Source organism: Nomascus leucogenys, chromosome 15, assembly GCF_006542625.1.
Source record: "Nomascus leucogenys isolate Asia chromosome 15, Asia_NLE_v1, whole genome shotgun sequence".
In the NCBI taxonomy this organism is placed as follows: Eukaryota; Metazoa; Chordata; class Mammalia; order Primates; family Hylobatidae; genus Nomascus; species Nomascus leucogenys.
The window spans coordinates 44,847,283-44,872,712 of record NC_044395.1 but is presented as its reverse complement, the minus strand read 5'-3'; the positions used below and the strand labels follow the sequence as shown (position 1 = coordinate 44,872,712).

Here is a 25,430-nt window from a genome sequence, read left to right as displayed (position 1 = left end):
CTTTTAAGAGTTTACTTACTGTGAGTATATGCATGACATAAATTTTCAGGCTGAGGAATAACTGATAAAAAAAAAAATAGGGAGTTTGGAGAGGGGAAATAACTCAAAGTCCCTTTAAAATATTTGCAATAACTCTTTAAGTTTCTCTACACTTTGATGGTTGAATAATTTTCTGAAGAAAATTCTTAAATCCTTGCATAAAATATAAATTAAAGTAAAATCATTACAGTCCTTTGCCAGTATAGTTACACCAAGAAGTTACATCTTCAACCTATAAACATTTGTTGATTCCTAATCCTATCTTAATTGTTTATAAATTACTGGCTTAAATTATTACCAAAAAAGTAGGACAAGTCTTAAAACCTTGAAGAATTCCACTAAAAACAGATAGTAAAAATAAAATGTTCTACTTTAGTTAATAGTATTATACAAAGGTTAATTTCTTAAGTTTTATAAATGTTCTGTGATAATATAAGATTTTAACATTAAGATTAATATAAGACATAACTGTTGTATTATATTTTTACAACTTTTCTGTAAACCTAAAACTAGGTCAAAGAGGTTAAAAAAAGGCTCAGTTTACTAGGATCTTACTTCCTTTATACTAGTAAACGTGCTATGAAAGAAAAATAGCATTTTAGGTTTCCCATCTTTAGTTACCAAGTATATATATAATATATCTAACTTTGCTTTGCTATAGTAATTATTTTTAATGCTAAAAAAGACAAAGCAAATTTCTAGAGAAACAAATCAATAAGCACTTTTTATTAACTTTTTTGACAAACCGATAGTAAAACATATGCTACCTAATGATAACTGTGTCCCTTTATGTATAAGTCTAAGAGAAATATTCGGATTTTTATCTGGACAAGAAATTCAAAGGCTCCTTAAGAAGATAGGAAATACCATGGTCATTAATGTAACCAGACAACATACAGTATGTGTGTGTGTGTGTAAATGTTTTGATCAATGTAACTAATCTGAGGTTACAATAACTCACTGCTTCAAATAATATTTCAATTACATGTAACAGATTAAGATACTGTTTAGGGGAAAACAGCCTCAGAAGGAAGTATGAACAAAAAGGGATATTAATCATTACCTTTAATCAAACTAAGTATCAACCTTTCCCCCAACCCATAAAGACTTCATGTCTCTAAATGGTTCCTAAATCATGGAAGATAACTTGAAAAAGTTTAAATACATCTCCAGGTATCAGATGCTTATGTACTCCATGTGGGTCCAACTTTCACTGCCCAGAGTTTCTTGTCATGGTAATGTAACATCATGAAAATCTGGTTGCCAGATCTTTATGTTTTTATTTGTAACAGAGCTAAACCTTTTAACAATTATATTAACTACAACTAAGTTATTTGCTAATGGTAGTAGAATGATATATATGCTTTATTAAACGAAAATAGTACTTCTGCAAATTTTTCTTTGTGAATTCCGTAAATACCAAGGAAAAGACTCAAGGGGTTTGGGAAATAAACCCCTTTTAATTTTAAATCTACGTAAGTTTAATTTATTCCCAAACTTTCTAAGTTCTTCCAGAGTTCTGGCCTTCAGAATATTTCCTAATTTTTCTTCTTGAGTTCTGCAGTAACTCAAAACCTATCCAAACGATCTAATTCTGTGTTACCTATATTTAATATAAATAAAGTACAATATATAATCAACACTGTATCACTAGAATTGTGAAGCTTTTCATGACTTTAAAAAAAAAAAAACTCCAAAACAATTAAGCTATTTTATTTAACAGGTAATAGTCATAAAGCAACTCCATATATTTAGTTTTCTGATATCCTAATGTATTTCCACAAACCTTTTAAGTCTACAATTTTATATAGTTTTCCATCAGGGAGGCAAGATATATATAATTTCTTTTTATATTTAACTAAAGGTTTTAAGAGGGCTTAGTCTCTAAATCAGTAACAATTAGTCATAACACCATACAAACACATTTAAATATTCAGGAAAGAGGTTTTTAAGATTATTGCTTAGTCTTATAAAATGGTGAATTTTAACCAAATTGATACCTCTGTAATCTTATTTATGTTTCCTATACTCTTACATCATACTGCTTGGCAAGTAATGTAAGTTTTGACATAATGTAAAAATTCAAGTAGTTGTAAACAAATTCTAATTTGTTAAACAATTCATATATTCCCCTTTACTTACTATACTACCTCAGAATTAATCCTCCTTAAAAAAGTAATCATCCCACATAGAAAAAACTGCAGAGCTTCATCTCTTCCTTAAATATTTTCAAGTACTGTAAGAACACAAATCCATGAAAAAACTGATTAAAATTTGACATTTCATCTTGCTTTACTAATTGTGGAATAATACAAAGACATAAAAAAAAGTTCCTTAATATTTCTTTGCTTAACAGAGAAATACAAAGAAATACTGCAATTATGGTTATGGGCTATTTTCCAGCCTCTTCAAGTATAGGACACAACTATGGTTCCTACCAGTAGGGAGAAATGAATAATCAATCTTACATAACACAAAAGAAAGATGAGAGGCACAAAAAGACAAACTGACTTTGGCTTTTAAGAACCTAATGTTTCCAAAAAAAAAAAAAAAAAAAAAAAAAGAACCTAATGTTAACCCTGAAATGCCACATTCAGTAACACAACAACAAAACAAAAGATTACAGCAGCAAGCCACCACTTCACACAGTATTAAAAATTCTGAAATAACGTAATAGCCTTCCTCCCATCTCCCACTCAATCTGTTGTGTTGTCTTTTTGTTTTTCCTGCTTTTTAGCTGCAGGCAGTTCAAGGCTTGCCCACTGCATTGGTTCAGCTTTTCTCATAGTGATTTCAATCTTTGTTGCAGTCATAGTTACATAACTTCGCTTTACATCAATCACCTGTAACATATCAAAGAGAATTACAGGAAACCTCAGTGGCTTTATTAGTCTCAGAGGAAAACATCAGACTTGCTTATGCCAACAATCCCAAATCCAAGCTTCTAAAGGCCTCTTTTATATCTAGACTTCGGTAGGATACACTGTTAAGTTATGTATCTATACTTTGCATCGATGTTTACTAAAGAACTGTCTTTTATTCTACAAATGATCTCAAGTTATCAGAAAATTCTTACAAATTTGTAATACTTACACCCCATAATTTCACATTTTGATCAAATTCCTTCTCTCCTTCAAATACAATATGCACATTTAACTGAAAAAGATATACATAGTTAATTGATCAAATTCAAACTGAAGATTTACGGTATCAAACACTGATTATAAAAATAAGACTGACAAAAATGAATTAAGCTATTTTAAGAAACTGCCAATACTGTATTGTTTCATATGAGAAAAGCCACTGACAAAAAAGAATAACTGGCTTCAAGTTTCATATTGAGAACTAAGTACTATATTACTTGATAAATCCACTACAGTATCTCTAGAATGGTTCAGCAGTAACTCTATTATGCAGAAATTTTCATTTAAAATAGTTTCATAGAAGTAATTTAATTTTTTTTAATGGGAGTCATTATAAAATCTTACCCCAAAATCAGCTGAGATATAAACAATACTTTAAAATACAGTAACATAAAGAATGATGTATAGAAAAGAACTTTTACTCAAAATTATAAGATGTACTTACCAATGTGCTATTTGCTTCTACTCGGCTAAGTTCTGGAACTGAGTTTTTAGCATATACTGAAATGGTAACTTCACCTCCAGTCTGATGCCAGTCATGTCTACATGGAACAACTTTTTTCCCCTGTAATGTAAGAGAAACTCTGTAAGTTAAAAAAAAAAGTGCCACATAATTAATTTCTTAAAAAGAGGAATTTGACCCATCTGAGAAAAAACTACCATGCACAACTAAGCACTTAATGTTTAAGGGCAAAAAACTTCCATATTTCCCAAGAGGCTTAAACAAGAAAATATCATGTTACAAAGATTCTTCATAAATTTTATGATTTCAGAACACACTTATTCCTTCCCTTTGTGTTTTTCTTTCAGGGCCATAATACTGATACACATTTAAAAAGACAATTTAAGAACTCCTACTAAATTTAATCCAATTTTAACATTCTGTAACCTACTAAGTACTGTCATCAAAACATTCTTTGAAGACTGAAATGAAAGACATTTGTTTACTAGGATAAATCAGACAACACCTTAACCTCATGCACTAGAAACCTTATTTATTTTCTACAAATCAGAATCTAAGAAAAAAAAAAATCTGACCAGTTATTACTTTCTTCCCATTTTAATAAAGAACAAATGATTTTTGGATTTTCTGATTATGAAAATAATCCTTACATACCAGTAGTATACTATACTGCCCTAACAGTATTTTTTTTTAATAGAGGCAAATGATGATTTGTTGTATAAATGAGAACAATTTAGTTACATAATTCAGGAAACTCTGAGACACTACTGTTGTAAAAGGTACTATTTTCGTTTTGATAAAATTACATTAACTAAATTTAAATTATATATATCACTCACATTTTTCCCCTTAAGCTACTAGCTTACTTAATACTTGATAACTGCACACATTAAAAAACAAGAGAAATTACATCATTTTATCTAGGATTATACTCCCAAACTTAACATAATGGAAAACATTTTATTTTTTCAAACTAAAATTTTCAAACTTTTGGACTATAAAAAATATAGATAATCTCACTTTTTATTTAAAAACATTTCTGATAGTTTTGTGATAGATGAATTTTTATAACTTCAGGGTATTTTTATAATATCCAACCACGTGTTATTAAAAAGCAGCAACCAGGGCCAGGCACGGTGGCTCACACCTATAATCCCAGCACTTTTGGAGGTCGAGGTGGGTGGATCCCGAGGTCAGGAGTCCAAGACCAGCCTAGCCAAGACGGTGAAAACCCGTTTCTATTAAAAATACAAAAATTAGCTGGGCGTGGTGGTACGCACCTGTAGTCCCAGCTACTAGGGAGGCTGAGGCAGAACTGCTTGAACCCGGGAGGTAGAGGTTGCAGTGAGCCTGCATTGCACATCTGGGCGACAGAGCGAGCCTCTGTCTCAAGAAAAAAAAAAAAGTGGGGGAGGGGCAGCAACTACAGAAGACTTAAATATTGAAATCTCTAAATTAATTTGAAAATTTAATACATTATAAAATACATTAACAATAGCTAACAGACAAAAACTTATTGAGCACTAAGTTGCTCATCCTCTTACAATTTAATGGGGTTTTGGGAAATTATTTGCACAGCCCCCAAGTCTTTTTAAAAAGCTGTCCAGGGAAGTAGGAAATGATGCTTCCCCCCTCCTTTTCATAAATATCCCATTAGCAAGCAGAGGCATTCAAAAGAATTCCACTGAAACAAGACTGCAATCCTCCCCTCTGGCCACTAGATGGAGGGTTTGTGCATCTGTAAATGATTGAAGTTTTAAGTGGCCAAAAGAATAATAAGAGATCTAAACATTTAACATCATCAAATTCATAGAAAAGTAATTTTTAAAAAACGAAAAGTAGGAAGAGGCCATAGAGCTAATTTTATTAATTAAAAAAGACAAAAATTATTCAATTTTGTCAGGCTTAAGTATTTCACAAAACCTCACATGCTTGCATCAAAACAGACAATGGCTATTTTGCTCAAAAGGCAGTGCACTGGCAGCTTGACTCAGATTCATTTTATTTCATAGTCATATCAAAGGTCTATGGTGCAAAAAAGAAAACTTTTTTTTAAATCTAAAGACAGAATAATTTCAAATCTTTAAAAAATGACTCAGATGAATATAAACCCAGTGTGCTATAGAGTTACTTACAGCATCTTTTTTAGTCCACATGTGTTTCCCTTTCGTACAGCCCTCTTGGGCTAAGAATGTATTAAAATCAGAGGTTTTTCTTCTACAACAGCTCCAGTATTTCATCCTTTAAATTATCACAGAAAAACTTCAGAAATAAAATCTCACAACCAATTAAATCCAGAAGTATTTGAGGGATAACTCTGATTTTTAAGAAGCCAGTAAGTGTACAACTCTAGTATTTTACAAGTGTCTAAGTTACTAAACAGCTAAAAATGAATGTACAGTACATCAGGAAGAATGTGGAAACAGAGTGGAAGATTTTTACACAGTGCTGCATTTCTATAAACTAGAGCATAATACAGAAGAGAGGCTCTCGACTGCAGGATGCAGAAAAGTATGGGTCTTCTTGGGATAATGGTGTCTTAGTGCCCCAGGGCCCAAAATCCTAAATGCCCTGCAATGTGTAGGACAGTCCTTCAAACAAAACATTTAGCCCAAATAGCATCACTTTTAAACACAGGATATAAAGAAAAACAGGCGGTTTATATCACAATGACCACTTAAGAACTGTAACCTTGTTTCTGTTTTCTCATATATAAACACACAACATACAAACCGCTGTGTTTGTGTAGGCTATTGTGAAGATGTTAATGACAATGTAAGTAAAATGTCTAATAACACTGCATGGCAAACAATGTTTAAAGACAGAAAGGTTTAACTTTCTAAATTCTACCATAAACTATTTTAATAAGTCATGCATAAGTTACCCCTCATGGAAAATAGGTACTCCAGAATGATACACACAGACTTCTTCTAGACTCTCTAGACCCCGATATGTCTAAAAAAGAAACAAAGAGAAAAAAAATTAGCTGCATATCTCACAGTTACATCTCATACATATTTGCAGTACTGGTGACCTCTACGAACTTTGCAAAATACTTAAATGACAATTACCTAGAAAATTCATAAATCCATCCCACGCCATTCTGTTAAAAAATGAAAAATGATTCCCTTTTGGACTTGGTTAAGTTTTAGGTCCCTGTGAGAAAGTCATATTAAGATGCTTTCAGCCTTTTGAGTATGAGATCCCATCCAATCATATTCAAGTACTTACTTAGTTACTAATTTAGAAAACAATGTTGAAACCAAGGGATTAATACTCTCAACAGAAATATAGTTACAGCATGACTTATGTGTACAGTAAACTCCATGTAAGTATTGTCAAATAATATGAGAAATCTAATAAGCAATTCTGGAAGTTCTAGAGTGATGGTGATTTCTTATCCCTATAAAGGGTAAAATGAGCTGCAGACCTATATATATATCCAGGGTTTGTCTGGAAGATCCGGGCCCCATTGCTGCTGTAGATGGAGGCTCTACAGATGAATTCACAAAAAATTATGTTAATAAAACATGGATGTAGCCAGTAGTATATTTTCTATTTTTGTATTTATAGCACTACCTACAAACAGAAAATAAAATTCTGTGTTTATCTTTTATAAATCCAAAGTACAGTATTAGATGTGTATTTCTCCTTAAGATATTTCATAAGAACATAAAACTCAGTATGTTAGCATCTACTAAACTTAATGCTATCCCCACAGTCTATTCTTTTCCCCATATTATTTGATGGCACCGTACAGACTCAGTTTCTCAAAGCAAAATCCATTAGTTCCTCTTCAGCATCTCCTCTCCCTCCACCCATAAGTAGTCTATAATGAAATCTCATCAATTTGACTTGAATATATTAATTTGTTTATCTTCCTCATAAGCTAGCAGATTTTAAGCAATCAGACTATACTAATAGGTTTCTACTATTTCTCAGTCTTCGATTTCTATTTTATACTAATTATCAAATTACTATCACCCTTTTGTTTAAAGTTCTTTAATTACATCCATGTCACACCTTATACAATAATAAGTTCCAGGTCATTTACATATTTAAACGTGCCTCCATATGAGAAAACATTCACAGCCCTGAAGTAAGCAACGATTTCTTAAATAGAATATGGAAAGCACTAGTCATAAAGAAAATGATGGACAAATTGGATTTTGTTAAAATTAAAAAGCCTGTGTTTATCAAAGTCGTCATTAAGACAGTAAAAAAGCATAGAATTTCTGATAAGAGTCACAGCTAAAATATATAAAGAATTCTTACAAATTGGCAAGCAAGAGACATTAGAGGTAGGTAAAAAATTCTGCACACTTCACAAGAGGATATACAAATGGCTAATAAACATACATAAAAGTCATCACTAGGGAAGTACAAATCAAAACCATGATGAAAACACTATATACACACTAGAATAGTTAAAATACAAAAAAAAAAAAAAACTCGTATAACAAAATGTTAACAAACTGTAGGACAAGTTGAACCAGCCTCACATACTGCTGGTAGAAATGTAAAGAAATACAACCACCTTGGAAGACTACGTGGAAATATCTGTTAATGCTAAAGATATACAGGTGGGCATACCTAATCCAAAATCTCAAATGCTCCAAAATCTGTTAACTTTTTGAGAGCCAACATGACAGTTAAAGAAAATGCTCATTGGAGCATTTCAGATTAGGGATGATGAACTAACTGATAAGTATAATGCACATATGCCAAAATTTAAAAAAAAAATCCAAAATACTAGAAATAGAAATGTGTATATGTGTCACAAAAGTCATGCACAAGAATGTTCATAATAGGCCGGGCGCAGTGGCTTCATGCCTGTAATCCCAGCACTTTGGGAGGCCGAGGCAGGTGGATCACCTGAGGTTCAGAGTTTGAGACCAGCCTGGCCAACATGGTGAAACCTTGTCTCTAGTAAAAATACAAGAATTAGTCAGGCATGGTGGTGGGCGCCTGTAAACCCAGCTACTCAGGAGGCTGAAACAGAAGACTCGCTTGAACCCGGGAGGCGGAGGTTGCAGTGAGCCGAGAGCCTACCATTGCACTACAGGGTGGGTTACAAGAGTGAAACTCCATCTCAGAAAGAATGTTCATAATAGCATTATTAAAAAGTTTTTTAAAATTAAAGGACAATATAAAGTAGAAATTATTTGTGGCACATTCAAATAATGACATACCTTAAATAAAAAAACAAAACTAAAGCTACATGCAACAAAGACAAATAAAACAAGCATTATTATGCAGAAGATGACAAACACAAGTACATATTCTACGGTTATTTTTACATTAAACTCAGAAACAGAAAAAACCTATGTTGACTGACAGAAAAACATTTGAGAGAGATAATGAATGAGAAAACACATAAGGAGTGCTCTGCATTGCTGGTGTGTTCAACTTTGTGAAAATCCCTTGAGCTATAAATTTATATTTGTATATCCTTTAACAAACTTCAATGTTATATTTCAATGAAAAAGACTAAAATATTCTTCAATTTCAATGGCCTTCACAATCTAACGTACAATCTAACTTCCCTGCACCACTAAACCCTTTTAGGATCTGGCCAGGTCTACTTATCTCTATTAATTTCAATTCCACAGCAGCAAATTTGTATTTTCTCTATACTTCTGCTATTACTTACGCTTGAAATACCCTTTCTCTGTTTTCCCTGTCATTCACTTTTCAAAACGCATCTGATACCTTCTCCTTGATCTTCCTCTATTACCCTACCATTTGCATTGCCTTCCCCAATCCAGTAATTACGGACTCCCTTTTATCTACTACTTCTACCTCATATACATGTAAATACAATTGTATCTCCATTCCTTAAGTGATCTAAAATTTAACATGGGGAAAAAGTATAAACCTGCCCCCACCCCATTTTCACCTTGTTGGTTAATGGTGTCACCAATCACCCAGATGCTTGAATTCCCTTCACATCGAATCCATTAGCAAATCCTGCTAATACAGGCAGATGCTCCTTTGTTTACAATGTGGTTATAGCCTGATAATACCATTGTTAAGTCAAAAAAAATCTTAAGTTACACCACGGTAAGTTCGGAACCATCTGTACTTTCTGTACTTTCAAATTTTATCATTCATTCTACACACACTGTTCTAAGCATTCAAGATACAACAAAGAACATCAAAAATCCCTATCCTCGCAACTTTTAGTCAGGGGGGTTAGATGGTATAGCTCATAAGCAAAATAAGTATACAAAATAAGTAATATACAGTGATAAGAGCGATGGAGAAAAAAGGAGAGGGAGAAGAAATGTTGGAAGATATGCAAGTTTTATATCAAGTAGCAAGAGGCAGGAAAATGCCTTACTGGTATGTTTGACCGCATCCCACATTTAATCACTTCTCAACAAACTACTCTCCAATCCCACTGTCTGGTCTTCCACAATAGCACCCTAGCTAGTTTCTCTTCTTCCACTTCTGCTGCATCACCACATATTTACCATTCACCAGTCACAGAATCTTTTTAAAACCCTTCCCTAAAGCAAGTAATAGTTTCTCGTAATACTTAGAATAAAGCCCAAATACCTCATCATGGCTTAAAAGAACCACCATAATTTTGTCTACCTCTCTTACCTGCTATCCTTGCCCAAGCTCCACAGACCTTGTTATTCCTTGAATAGCCAAGTTCTAAAGCCTCTGCTCATGTTACTGCATCCAAAACACTCTTCACCCAGGTTTACATAATCCATCCAGTACAACATGAAGATTTCTGATTTAGTGTTACTATGTCAAGAAGGGCTTTGCTGATAAGCACTCCTTAGTATGTTTTATTTTCTTCCTATCATCCTAATTTTATAATATCTAACTACCTATTTGTTGCTCTTCTCCCCATTCTAGAATATCAGCTCCATAAGAACAGAAATGTTTGCTTTATTTGATACTATGTCTCCAGCCCATAAAATGTCTGGCACATAATAAGTGCTCAGTAAATGTTAAGTAAATTGGAATTACTTATTTTCATTATTCTACTGGACATGATGCTACTCAGACAGAGTCTCCTATCCATGATTGTAGCCCTAGTCCCCAGCATAATGTTCAATATATAATATGCATGCAAATGTTTGTTGAATTGAGTCAGCCAACTGCACTTTCCTCAAAATTAAAATTTTACTTCATAACACATCACAAATCTTGTGATATATACCTTTGAACACCCTCCATTCTTACATGAGGTCCCAATCTTAATTTCATCATTGTCTTCTTCTGTAACAAAGAAAAAAAAAATCAAATTAAAAAGTTAAAATAGAACTTCGCTGTGGCACCATTCTTAAAAAGTAGGTTTTTCCAGAAAACAATACTTTTTAAAAAATGACTGTGACTAGGTTTTGCTTATATCCCCAAATTGATATATGACACATTTCTTCTTCTTTTGAGGACCTGGTGTCTTCGACAATGCAGGACACAATTTTTTCCATAACAAAATGTTATATCTAGTATCTTAACTTTGTAAAATAGATCGTGAAAGGGTGTTTTCCTCCCATGGTACCAGGTATAAAGTCAGAAAATAGTGAATATATTTTGTATAATGTACAATAAAACATTTTAAAATATCAAACAAATTTAGCTGATTCTTAAAAAAATAATGAACCATAAAAGAAAAAAAATTTAATATAGGTTCTCATTTTGAATAAAGACATATGGAATTAACCTATTAAGTTCTGGAGTATTTGTAGTTTATCACATCTGACATTTAGAGGAAAAAAAGTTTCTTAACTACAATGTGCGACTTTTCCCTATTTATATGCAGTAAACTACTGTTCTCTCTTTTGGATAACTGCTTAACTGTACTAGAAAATAATTAAAACAAAATAAAATCTTACCTTTCTTATTTTCTTCATTCCCTGATGACAGTTTAAGTTTATCAAGTGCTTGTTTTAGAGAGGCAGATATTTTTAATTCCAAATTTGTCATTGGTTCATCTGGGCTGGAGAATTTTGAAACCTTATTACCATTATTAATACACCAAAATATTTCTTTGTACTCCAAATTAATAACCTTAAAAGCTTTTTTGAGAAACCAAATGCTTTGTGTATCAAATGATTCCCACTAAAAAGTTAAAAGAAGGTATTTTATAAATAATTGTTACAATGTATCTACATTCTGTCTTAACAGAAAAGCTCCTTATATTAGAATAGTAAGTCTCAAATAATCACGCTATTGTCAGCATATTTAATTATTAATCAGTTGCACTAATGAGAAGGGAATAAAGACTAGGAATCCAAGGTTTTCAAGATGAGTAATGCTGAGGAAGGGACCATAATGTACTTTTACATCCCATGCCCAAGCTCAATGCTGAGCACATAATAAACATGAAATATACGTAAGTTCTAAGTGAATCCATACTCACTTCTACCAGTGGAGATAATTTATGTGGACATTGGCATATGGATCTGTAAATTCAGATATAATCGTATTGCAAGGCAATTTCAGTAAGGTTAAAAAAACAACATCCTCTAACATTTCATAATGGCTAAGTGTTGTATACACAATTTATTTAAGTCCATTCAATAAATAAGTATTAAACATATTAATAAACACAGCAATAAAAATAAAAATTGTAGGCTATTCATTCTATATCAACAATGAAAAAACTGACTAAAGAAGCATTTTAAAAGTACATAGGCAAGGCATGGTCGCTTATGCCCATAATCCCAACACTTTGGGAGGTTGAGGCAAGAGGACTGCTTGAAGCCTGGGCAACAAAGTGGAACCCTGTCTCCGCAAAAAAATAAAAAATATTAGTCGGTCACTGATATGGTTTCCCTGTGTCACCAACCAAATCTCATCTTGAATTCTAGCTCCCATAATCTCCACATGGTGTGTGACGGACCTGGTGGGAGGTAACTGAATCATGGGGATGCGTTTTTCCCACGCTATTCTCATGATAGTGAATAAGTCTCAGAAGATCTGATGGTTTTTTCTTGCCTGCCACCATGTAAAACATTCCTTTATTACTCCCTCTACCTTCCGCCATGATTGTGAGGCCTCCCCAGCCATATGGAACTGTGAGTTCATTAAACCTCTTTTTCTTTATAAATCACTTAGTCTCGGGTGTTTCTTCATAACTGTGAAAATGGACTAATACAGTCATAGCAGCATACACCTATAGTTCCAGGGAGGATTAGGTAGGAGGATGGCTTGAGCCCAGGAGTTCAAGGCTGCAGTGAGCTATAATGCCACTGCATTACAGCCTGGGTAAGAGAGGGACTTTCCTCTTAAAAAAAAAAAGTATGTAAAAACCTATATCCTCATAATTGTTATAATACCACCAAATGAATTTAGGATAAAATATTTAGTTTTTCTCATCTCACTGCCTTTGTCCTTTTCTTTTTTCAAAAAGTCAATCTCAAGATCCTCCTGCCTCAGCCTGAGTAGCTGCAACTACATGAGCACACCACCAAAGCCAGCTAATTTTTTTTTTCTTGGGATCTCTTTCAGATTGGTTCTCAAACTCCTAGGCTCAAAGGATCCTCCCTCCTAGGCTTCTCAAAGTGCTGGATTATGGGCTTGAGCCACAGTGCCTGGCCTCTCGCTGCCCTTTAAGTAAAATAACAGCCCATCATTTAAAGATAAAATTAACTCATACTATTATAGTACAGACTGCATTATATTACTAAAGAGATTAAGAATGAGCCATGACTGAAGTTTTGTCTTTTCCCAATTATTTTTCTAACTGCTAAATTGGCCAACAAAGCATTCAATGGTCTCCTCTAACTATGAAGATGGAGAGAGAATAAAATCATCCTGAGTAGTCTCCTTAGCAATAATCTGTACTCAGAGTGCTAATGAACAAATAAATATCTAAAGTCTCTTAGGGTTCTTATCTTGGTTCTATATTATTCAATACTCTATAAATTTATTTAAGTAGGATCAATGGAGAATAAAGGGAAAATCATGAGTTCATAGCATGAATAAAAATTGCAATAGGTGCCTACTTGCAGCCAAAAAAAAAAAAAATCACCTTTTTTTAAGTCCTGTAGTTTGCTTCTAAAACAATTTAGTACTCAAGTGTAGCGTGAAGAAGACCTGGTTCAACAAAGGTACTCAATATACATGTGTGGGAATACAGAGTCTGGTTATCAGAAGGCAAGTATGAAGAATCTGTACAATTCTATTGCACAATGAGCAAAAGCTTTTTTAAGACTACTTTCACAAATATGTCATCTAAATCAAATGCATTAAAAATTGACCAGTAGTAATGAGATTAACGGTAGTTTTCAGGCATCTGAAAGTAAAGATGGATGATTAGGCCTCTGCATTATTTTCTACTTTAAACTGATGACATGACAAGGAAAACTGCTTCAAAGAATTTTACCATGCCACAGTGAAAAAGATGCACTCTAAGGCACAAGAAAAATGTGACTTCCCTACCCTGATGATACATGTCCTTGTAATTATGACAGTACAATATGCAAATCTGTTATGTAGTTATATTGTGTACATGCTCTCAAGTTGAAGAGAAATAAAAATTTAAGGCAGATTTAAGGGAGAAACCAAATGGTTCAAAACTTGGTGGCCTACATAGTAGCTACAAATGGTATCACGCTAAATCATTAAGGAAAGTACCATGCACAAGTGCTACTATTCAAGTGTGACAAAAATATGTAACTGTGTAAAGTATACCTTGGTCTTTTTATTGCTTCTACTGGCTTAGGGGCTTGAATGATGTGTTCCTGAAATTTGGGTTTTAATTCAGAAAGTTCCTTCTTCTCAGTAGTCTTGACTTCAGGTTTGACTGGCTCAGGTGGCTTCTCACTATTATGTCTACCTTTTGTGCAGCCCTGTTAGTGAAAGATATTCATTAAGAGCTATCTATTTTACATTTCATGATAGAAACACTATCTTTTCAGTTCTTTATTGATATTGATTCTATTTCATGTTATCTCCAGTTTCAATACATTGATTTTAAGAAATTAAAAACAGAACTCCAAATTTGCCATATTTGCTGAATCTCTGAATGAAGGCTTTTTTAAAAAGTCTTTGAATTACACTTCATAAACATCTACTTATTCTATTAAAAATATGGCATAAAACTCGTTTACATAAGAATTCTGGAGAATCTCACAAAGAACTGTAAAAAATAGTTATACAGAAAAATCTCTTACTCAAAAGGCCTCAATTTGAGACCTAGTTCTCAACATACTTATTAGTTATATGACCTTAAGCAAGATAATCTTTTTAAACCTCCATCTCCTCATTTGTAAAATGGAGGTAATGTCAGGTAAGATATTTTCTGAGAGGTTTAAATAATAAAATGCCTGGCACATTTGGCAGGTGATAACATTCAGCAAACGTTAGCTACTTTTCTACTACATTCTACTGAATTATATATACTCTTTAACACCTCTGAAATGATACAATCAATAGCATTATCAGTTTGTTAGTAGCTTTAGTTTTCTTAGTGGTATATAAAGTGGTTTTATATAAAAGTGGTATATAAAATATTTCAACAGCATCTTAGATAAAACTTTATCGTTCCTAACTGAAAAGGCTTTAAATTGTTGCTTACCACTTTCTCCTTCTTGATGTTCTTTCAACATAACAGAAAGAACAAACCTAAAATGATAAGCAGGTAACTAATACCTTAAAACATTAATTTCCAAAACAGATTCCTTATTTTACAAGCTGTGGAAGGGAGATGAGCTGCTTTTTGAAAGGTGTTATCTACAAGTTGATGAAGACCAATCAATCTATATCAGAAATCAGACTCCTCAAATCTGAGGCTTTCTATAACATGTATTTTTAGGAAGATAATCTAGAAAAAATAATTAGTACTTACTACAATACTTAAGAAATCAGAAAAATCAGTTGTTCTTCTCTTACAGCAAGACCAACCCTATGAAAAACAAGAGAAAGAAACTAAAAACTCTATTTGCATGAGAAACACGACCCACTAAAACACTCTACTTGCACTTATCTACTTGAATCCTGCAGTAACTCGCAAATACAGAGTGCAAAACTTCAGTGTTGCATATAATTCACCTAATCAAGTAAAATGAATATTAATCTTTGATTTTTAAAAAAACAATTAACCAATGTTAAAGTGATTTGTGCTATGCCCTATCATCAAGGGAAGCACCTTTATAAAACAAAAACTGCTTCTCTTTTCAACAATCGTGCCTGCTTTTTAGAAGAAAAACATGTTATAATTCCTAAAACTATCATATTCAAAGAATATTCAAAATAAGTATAGGTATTTTACTTTTAAAATCTATTAAGTTAAAGATAGTAACTATAGAAACTAAAATCTATTTTAGTTTCACAATAAGCATTCTATTTTCAGAACAACAAAGATTAATTAACACAGCAGCCAAAGCACTATTAAGCCTTTGAAGGTGATCTTTTCAGTGAGAAGCATAAAGACACAGAAACTATTACTATTTTTGATTTCTGAACAAACTATCAAGTAGTTTACCAAAAAATGGCTTTAATAATTATCTCTAAATTCCAATGTTTATAGAGAATAGGGAAACAAAAATGCAAAATCTCAAAACTTGGAACTTCAGATTAAGATTTGGGACTAAATTCAGATTAAGACGCAACTTTGCACACATCCACCTGGACCTCGCTGATTTTCAAAAGACTGCATAAAAATTTGGTAGTGATTTTTCTCATAATGTGCAACTGTAGGTTCTTTTTCTTTAAAGGTAATTTCAAATATCCTATAATTCAAATTTTCCTTTATTTTGAAATTTAATTATCTTTTACTCCGAATTGAGATGTAGATCAATTACTACAACCTTAAATATAGGGTTTAAATAGCATCAATAATATAGTCAACAGAAAAGTTATTCTATGAGAGAAAAAGTTTTACTGTCTTAATCATGTACTAAATTATGTCAGATACTGTGATACACACATGTAAAATATGATACAGGCCAGCTGTTCCCAAATGCCAATCTGGATTCTATGCTAGTCTTCAGTACAATGAGAAAAGGAAAGATAAGTTATGTGGATATAAGGTTGCTAGTTGTCTTTTTTCAGCAAGATTGTCCTTTTCTCTGGATATGTCCCTTCTCATATTAAAATAGTATTTCTTTTGTCAATGCAATGTTTAACTTCTTACTTGGTCAATTAGTATCCCTGTATTGATGTATACACATTTTGTCTGAAATCTTCTGTACTGTGAAATCCAATAATCTTGGAATATCTAGGACTTTAAGAAATGGTTATAAAATAGAGACCATAATAAACACTACAACTGCAAAATAGAGAGAAGCAAAAATACTTCAAAGTGAAATCATTAAGACTTGGAGTGATTAACAATGTGGTAAGAGAAAAAACGGGCAATGGACCAAATGATCAGAAAGTCAGCAGTATCATTACTAGGAGCAGTAAAGTTGAGAAGCAGACTACTTTTGGAATAAATGGTACACACTAGAAACTGGTTTGACGTTGCCAATGAGACACAGAAATACGTTGTAAGAGCCATCGGCGTAGAGGTGACATTTGAGAAAACGAAGGAATGAACTGAATGAGAGAAAACAGCCAAAGGTTACCTTTAAGAGCTAAGAGGAAAACAGCATGGGAAAAAAAGAAAAAGATACAGTAAAACAAAAATATCAGAAGAAATGGCAGTCTAGGAAAGATGAAATTCCACAAAAAGAAAAATAAACATTTCCACAGCACCACAGTTTCCACTACAACAAAGATTTGTAAAAACTAAAAAAATGTATGGAGGAATAAGGTCTCAACTTGCCCTACTGAATGTCTTCTCTGTTTTCCTCACTCAGAATGAACCAGGCTAATGCAATCTTTTGTTAGATTTGGTGGTGTAACAGTGAAGTGCCAAAACAGTCTAACTATTCTCTGGAAGGTATAATTGGACATTTAAAGGGCACCAACAATATTTAAACATGTTAAGACTGCTTATGTTCCTGAGAACCAAAGTTGTAGAACCTAAAACCATGGCAACCCTACCACAGCATTATCTTTTGAGATACACAAAGGAAACTCTTTAAATGTATCATATTATCATGAATTTTAAAAAGACGACCAGCAAAAATCTAGTCAAACAACACTCTACTAATTCTCCAGAACATCCAAGAAGTATAGCTGGAAAACAGGTAACGTTTCTTTGAAGTTAAAAACACTCTAAACTTACATGTGTCTGTCCCGAGATTGGCACTAAATGTTTGTAAGAATCTTTTCTAAAATTCAGAGCTGTTATTAGCCAGTAGTGACAGACTGAGATTCAATACAACCACTCTATTTTCCCTCAAAATTAGAAAAGTGAAGAAATGGGTGTAGAAAATGAAAATTAAGACCAGGCATGGTAATCCCAGCACTTTGGGAGGCTGAGGCAGGTGGATCATCTGAGGTCAGGAGTTCGAGACCAGCCTGACCAATGTGATGAAACCCTGTCTCTACTAAAAATACAAAAATTAGCTGGGCATGGTGGCAGGCGCCTGTAATCCCCGCTCCTCAGGAGGCTGAGGCAGAATCGCTTGCACCCAGGAGGCGGAGGTTACAGTGAGCTGAGATCACACCACTGCACTCCACCTGGGCGACACCATGAAACTCCATCTCAAAAAAAAAAAAAAAAGGAATTAAAATCCAATTTTGTAACTGAAAAAGACCTTAAGATCATCATCTGTCTTGTCTTTGCCTTTAGTGGAGTATACACTTAAAGCACCTCCCCCCCAAAGGTCATTAAGAAGAAAGTCACTAGCTGAGAAAAAAAGATGAGAAAATAAAGATTTAGTATTACATCTCTCAATTTACTACACAGATATGAAAAAAATGAAAATATAGTTCCTACCTTTAATGCATCGTGAAAGACTGGAACACCTGGGTGGTATGTGCAAGCATCTGGAGAAAACAGAGAAAAAAAAAGTACCTCTCTTTATAATGAAGACAAATACATACATGATCATCTCCTTAAGGTGTTAACCTTTAATCCTTTTTCCAAACGCAGGTACCTTAAAAAGGTACAAATGATTGAGTCTGACGCGCAGCACAAAGTGTACTATATTAAAATAGTATTAAAAATTCTAATTCAAGCGTATGATGACTAAGGACAAAAATACAGAATTGTTTATGTATAACAATTATATTTTATATTCCCCTAATCGTGGTAGTAAAATTTGTTTAGTACCAAAACTTCAAACCCCCAAATTTTGACCATCATTTTTCTAACCTGCTTTTACCAATATACTATCAAACTTGAAGTATGCTTATGTGCATTCATCCATAAAGGTTTCACAAGAGATTCCCTAAAAGACATTTTGTAATAACAGGCTCAACATTTTAAATACTGTAAAGATTTTTTGCAGTATCTAATTGGTAATTTAACTTTCCTAGACACAGTCATTCCTAGGTACAAACCTCACTAAAAAGAAGACTAGGGCGCCTCTGCCTGGCCCCTGCCCTGTTTGGGAAGTGAGGAGCTCCTCTGCCCCGCCCCTGCCCCGTCTGGGAACTGAGGAGTGCCTCTGCCTGGCGGCAGCCCTGTCTGGAAAGTGAGGAGCGCCTCTGCCTGGCCACTGTGCAACCTTCCAAGTGTGAAGTGACAGCCTTGTGTGTGATCTTTCTGCCTTCCCCAAGTGTGCATTTTCAACATTAAAGTTTACTTTTTAATTAAAAAAAAAAATAGACGTCTAGGCGGGCCTGGTGGCTCATGCCTGTAATCCCAGCACTTTGGGAGGCTGAGGTAGGCAGATCACCTGAGGTCAGGAGTACGAGACCAGCCTAGCCAACGTGGTGAAACCCGTGTCTACTAAAAATACAAAAATTAGCCGGGCGTGGTAGTGCATGCCTGTAGTCCCAGCTACTCGGGAGTCTGAGGCAGGAGAATCGCTTGAACTTGAGAAGCAGAGTTTGCAGTGAGTCAAGATCACACCACTGCACTACAGCCTAGGCAACAGAGCAAGACTCCGTCTTAAAACAAAACAAAACAAAACAAAAAAACACTCTGAAGTTCTACAGCCTATTTTCTAGATTCTCACTGGGTGTTATTCTGTACTTCCCTCCCCACTACACCATCAATCTTTACTTCTCTTATGTAAATGGGTTTATTACAATTTATGTTGGGAACAGGCACCCAAATTTGGCCATAAACTGGCCCTAAAACTGGCCATAAACAAACTCTCTGCAGCACTGTGACATGCTCCTGACCGCCTTGACGCCCAGGCTAGAAGGTTGTGAGTCTACCTGAAGGAGGGCAAGGAACAACTGTCCTACCTAGGGCGGAAAAACAGTTAAGGGTTCTTAAACCACAAACAATAGCATGAGCCATCTGTGCCTCAAGGACATGTTCATGATGCAGATAACTAGCCAGAGCCCATCCCTTTATTTCCTGTAAGGAATACTTTTAGTTAATCTCCATTCGAGGCTCTCAGCTCTGAAGGCTGTGAGACCCCTGATTTCCCACTCTTCACTCTATATTTCTGTGTGTGTGTGTTTAATTCCTCTAGCACCACCGGGTTAGGGTCTCCACGACCGAGCTGGTCTGAGCAATTTGCAAGATGGAGTACTATATTTTTAAAAATCAGGTAACAGTCAGCTTCATCCCTCTGCAATCTGCTTATAAGACTATCTTTCAACCTTTCAAGTCTATTTAGCTTTCAATGCTCTACAACAACCTTGTCCAGCATGCTGCCCCGGACCACTCTGAATGTAGCCCAACACAAATTCGTAAACTTTCTTAAAACATTATCAATTTTGTTTTTGTTTTCTTTTAAGCTCATCAGCTATCATTAGTGTTAGTGTATTTCATGTGTGGCCCAATTCTTCTTCTTCCAATGTGGCCCAGATAATTCTTCTTCTTCCAGTGTCGCACAGGGAAGCCAAAAGATTGGACACCCGTGCTCTACCACCTGATTCCTGGTGTTGCCTCAAAATTTACTACTGGTGCTCACAGAAATCTCCCTACCCCGTTACTAGCCAGTATTGCTTCCTTAGTAACCATGTGCTGCATAGATACTAGCCAATGTAGAAAGTGTTAGGTATCTTCCTGATACAGTAAGTAAATCCGTGGATCAGAAAGATGTTATTAATTAAGGGTAGTTGTGGAATTAAGGGCTGAAACAGGAGGTTGGAAGTAGAAATGGATATGCAGAAGGACATGAAGTTGAGAGGGGAATGGAAGTAGAGAATAGATCCAGTAATTTCAAACACCAAATTTAAAGTAATCAGAGACATAAAACACAATATATAACAGAGTCAGAGGCATAAAATGTCACAATAAGTCAATTTTGGCAGCATGGCTGCAGGAATGAGTCAGATCTGAACCATAGAACTAATATGAACACAATTTGAAAGCCACGGCTTTCAAAAACAAGAAGTAACAAGCAAATGGACATTCTTCATCCTTTCGTTAATATCCACCCTTTATCAGTTTTAAGAGTTTTGGCAAAATTAATATTTTATGGGTGAGAAGCTACAAGACAGTAGTAGTGGTTAAGTGTCCAGGGCTTCTAACATTGGGTCTGACCCTGGCTAAATTTCTCACTGAGCTACTCGCTAGTAGTTCCTTCAGTTTTCCTCGTATACGTCGATTAAAAAAAATACTGTTTGTGAAGCTGTGTTTATTCTAGAACAAGTGTTTAACATATGTAAGTTACCAACTGTGTCTCCCTTAAACACCCTTTAACTTGAGTTACAAGTTAAAACGTTCTATCAGCTTAAAAGGGAGTCTAACTTCTGTCTCTAGGGGGAAAAAAAAATCATGAGACTATAAGTCAACGAGCATGGTAATTATGCCATAGCACCAAGAAAAAAAGGCATTTAGTGTAGATTAAGAAATATTTAAAGATGACAGATCCAGCATCTGGCTTACGCAAAATGGAACTTGCTTGTGTATTTACCTCTTTTAACTTGTTTCTGTCAACTGTACAAGGTCAAACCTCTTCCTAAAAAACCTCCTAACCAAACTTTCTATTTAGTTCTTGTCTCCTACTCCGTATCTCCATTTTCTTCTCCTTCCATTCACTCAGTTTACTTGAAAAATTTATTCTAAGTCTCTAAAAAAACCATCATTTAGCTAAAGTAAATATACTTATTGGAATTTCTCTGGTGTAACTCGTACTGCTGACCACCCAAGTTTTGAGACGGTTTTCCTGGTCGCTTTCTGTTTCTTAGGCACTGCACCAATTCACACCTGGATACAGCCTTACAACAAATGACTATCTCCCCTGAACGTTATTGTCTCATAAGCAAAGCGTCAGTCTTTCCCCTGTATTCTATATTAAAGTAGAATATCTGCAGACATAAGTGCAATTAATTTTTTACATAGGCTGCCAACACCAAAGGGCTTTAAAATCATTTCTCGATTTTGTCATCGACTGAAATATCACAATTTTCCTCTACAGTAGCATCATATTTGCATCATAAAAATGTCAGTGGCGGTAACGAGTATTGCATAGGTTGGATTTTCCTTTTCCTTAAAACCCTGTGTTAATGGTCTTATTTTAAATAACGCTATCAATTTACCTGTGTGCCAAAAATAAGTATTTCAAACATCTCAGAGGTGAAGAGTTTAAAAGGCATCAGTTTTCATCTCCTCCACAATAATGAAGGATGATATTAACACTACCTCATTGAACTAAGCTTCTCTATCAAATGGGTCTAATTAACACTACATGCGTCCCAGGGTGGTTATGAAGATTAAATAAGATAAAGCAATAATGGCTGGCATGCAGAAAATATAAACTAAATGCTAGTTCAATCTGAAAACGTGTTGTCACTTCTCACGATACGCATGGAATCATCTCACTTCTTTGTCAATCAAAATTTCAATTCACTGATCATTTCCCGTCCTTCACCTAATAGTCATTTTCGCTTTGGATCCTTAACTCGACATCTAGGTGCTGTAGATGACATTCACTCATTTTATACTGGAGTAGGCATGGTAGTAAAACGTGGAGGCCACAAGAATAAGCAACAAATGCCGCTAGTAACAAAAAGATAACTAACGTACCACCAGGATGAACCTATCAAAACAGCATAAAGATACAGAGTAATGTCCCTTACCAAGAACACTTTTAAGAGGTTTGTAACAGCAGATCGACTGAACACAAACTTCTACAAGGCACAGCTTACATGCTAGGACAACCCGCTGCTCATCCGGGCCACCTCTCCCTCTCGCGCAGGCAATCACAGCCATCACTACTTCGGGAACTACAAAGCAAGCTCACCAGTACCTCGTTAATTTTTGCTTCCCCAGAGACTGGGGGGCCCAAGGAGAAAGGTGTTCGTTCTAAATTCCAGGCGACTTAAAAGGAGTGCGGGGACGACGGAGGAAACACGTGGATCCAGGGGAGCGTCTCTCTCCGCAGTGGCAGAGGAGAGTCAGGCGCCGGGGCCGGGCGCTCGCCAAGTGAACGCAGCGCACCAGAGGGGCGGCCGGCGGACTACGCGGGCAGCCAAGGGAGGCCCAGGAGGGGCCGCGCGAGGACGGCTACAGGAGATCCGCGGACACCCTCTGGCCCAAAGGGCCTCCCCCGCTGATGAGGTGGAGACGGGAGGGAGGACTGGCGGCGCGTTGCTCTTACCGTCAGAATTGGTCTCAGGATCGAAGCGCTGACCGCAGCCCCGGTTGTAGCACAGCAAGGCCATTTTCTTTTCCTACCGTCACAGGCAAGGCCCAAACACGGGGAACAGCAAGAGGATGCGTTAGCCCCTCCCGTGTCGCTAGCACCGGTCTGACGACTGAGGCGGCTACCGGCTTCCGGAAAAGATCTGTTGCGTTTCAGGAACCTTCGCGAATTTTCCGGTCGCGCAGGCGCAGAGAAGGAACGAGGCGGAGGTAGCGGCGGGAGGCTGGCGCTAGCCCCGGCCACAATAGGTCGGACTACAGCTAGTAGCAACTGCGGGGTCGGAAGTGGAGCCCAGACAACAGCGGAGGAGAAATTTACGGGGCAGAAAATGAAGGTGTCCAAGAGACTGACAACTCTCTTCTTACTTCTTAAGTGCTCACTGGCTGTGGGTATCTCCTGCAGCAAAGTGGCCGCCCCGCCCTCTCATCCCCTGCGACCCAGCACCCTTCTTCCTTGCCTTGAGGCTGCGCCTTAGACAGCCCGGTGGGTATCTCTTTATCCCTTAGCTGTGCTAAGGGGTAAGTGCACAGTAAGTGCACAATCGTGCAGTGTTTCCAAATCCTCAGGGTAGACGTGTGAGCTTAGTAAATGAGGAGAGGAATAGCAGACGAACCTCTCCGTGTGTTTGTGTCTCGAGTGCCCTCATCTCAGGAGCAATTTTAATAACTTACAATTGCGGTCACATTACTTTGAAAATACAAAAAACGTAAAAATCAGAGTAGCGAAGAAAATTATGGATCTGATGCTGTGCCAGAATTGATCACAATTGCTCTGAGGCCCTGGGGTAATTGTTAATATTTCATGTGAGCCTCCACTTAAACCATTTATCGATACTCAGTACGCTACTCTTGGAATACCTAGTAAAACTTGAAGTGCATTATAAAAAGTACAGTAATGATTGGCTTCAACTTGCATATTTCCCAAACTTTTTGCAAGAAAAGCAAACACTATTTGATAACATATACTGAAGGATCTTAAAATAAGATCAGCAGCTTGTAAGTACACCTAAAAATCTATACACTGTTTCCATTGATCTCAAGGTTATTTAGAGATCTGCTCACGTCCTCCTACCCCTAAAGACTTCTTAGTTTTTCATATTCTGTTTCTCTTCTTCTACCTAGAAGTATTAAGTTTTCATATTGTGATCCACCATAGATACATATATTTTCTTCATTTAACCTAACGTGAGTATTTTTCTATTTTGTTTCATTATCATTGTTGCAAATGACGGAGTATTCTGTTGAATAAATGCACTGTAATTTAACCTTTCTCTAATTTACCCAACTTTATTATATGTAAGTTACAATGATCAACCTGTGTATTGTTTTTCTTATTTCGAATTTCCTCCTTTAGGAAAATTTTTGGAAAACAGTTCTGGGGTAAAGGGCATAAGCCTTTTTAAATAACTTTAAGATTTTAAAGATATATAGAGCCAATTGCTTTCCGAAAGGTGGTACCAATTTACAATTTCACCAGCTGTGAATGTAATAGACCGTAGAAATTGATCATACACAATTGGAAATGAGTAAGTGGAGAGCTCTAAAAAGTTTTAGTTGTGACCAAATCTGTTGTCTTGAGTATCCTAGTATCAATGCAACATTACCAGGATTGTTAGGAACTAAACCTTTTAAATTTAATGTTTATTTCTAGTTTTTCACCTGTAGCATTTTACAATCAGAATATAATTGCTTATGGTAGATAATTTGGAAAACGCGGAAGTATACTAAGAACAAAGTCAACAATAATTCCACACCCAGCAATAAGCACTGAATGGTTAAAATGACTCTTTGGTAAATTTATTTTCAGTGTTTCCTGTCACCCCAAGAATTTATAAATATATATGTTTAAAAAGAGTCATATTGTATATAGGAGTTTATGTTCCTCCCTTGGGTATTTTGAGAAACTATAAAATTAAATCATTCTTATGATTAAGAAAAACAGTGATACAGGCCGGGCGCGGTGGCTCACGCTTGTAATCCCAGCACTTTGGGAGGCCGAGGCGGGCGGATCACAAGGTCAGGTGATCGAGACCACGGTGAAACCCCGTCTCTATTAAAAATACAAAAAAATTAGCCGGGCGTAGTGGCGGGCGCCTGTAGTCCCAGCTACTCCGAGAGGCTGAGGCAGGAGAATGGCGTGAACCCGGGAGGCGGAGCTTGCAGTGAGCCGAGATTGCGCCACTGCACTCCAGCCTGGGTGACAGAGCGAGAC

The 25,430-nt window shown here is 35.6% G+C and overlaps 1 protein-coding gene across 1 annotated transcript; it reads right to left on the bottom strand.

The window, feature by feature from the left end:
* Window positions 1-1,299: 1,299 nt before the first annotated feature.
* Window positions 1,300-23,653, bottom strand: CHORDC1 (cysteine and histidine rich domain containing 1). Its single transcript, XM_003252983.4, has 12 exons — window positions 23,175-23,653; window positions 18,443-18,492; window positions 15,461-15,517; window positions 14,305-14,462; window positions 11,502-11,605; window positions 10,826-10,884; window positions 6,530-6,600; window positions 5,781-5,886; window positions 3,628-3,747; window positions 3,133-3,195; window positions 2,607-2,882; window positions 1,300-2,566 (listed from the first exon to the last, which is right to left on the bottom strand). Exons 1-11 carry the CDS (start codon window positions 23,236-23,238, stop codon window positions 2,736-2,738), a joined length of 999 nt encoding a protein of 332 aa, XP_003253031.1. The 5' UTR covers window positions 23,239-23,653; the 3' UTR covers window positions 1,300-2,566; window positions 2,607-2,735.
* Between the last annotated feature and the right edge of the window lie 1,777 nt (window positions 23,654-25,430).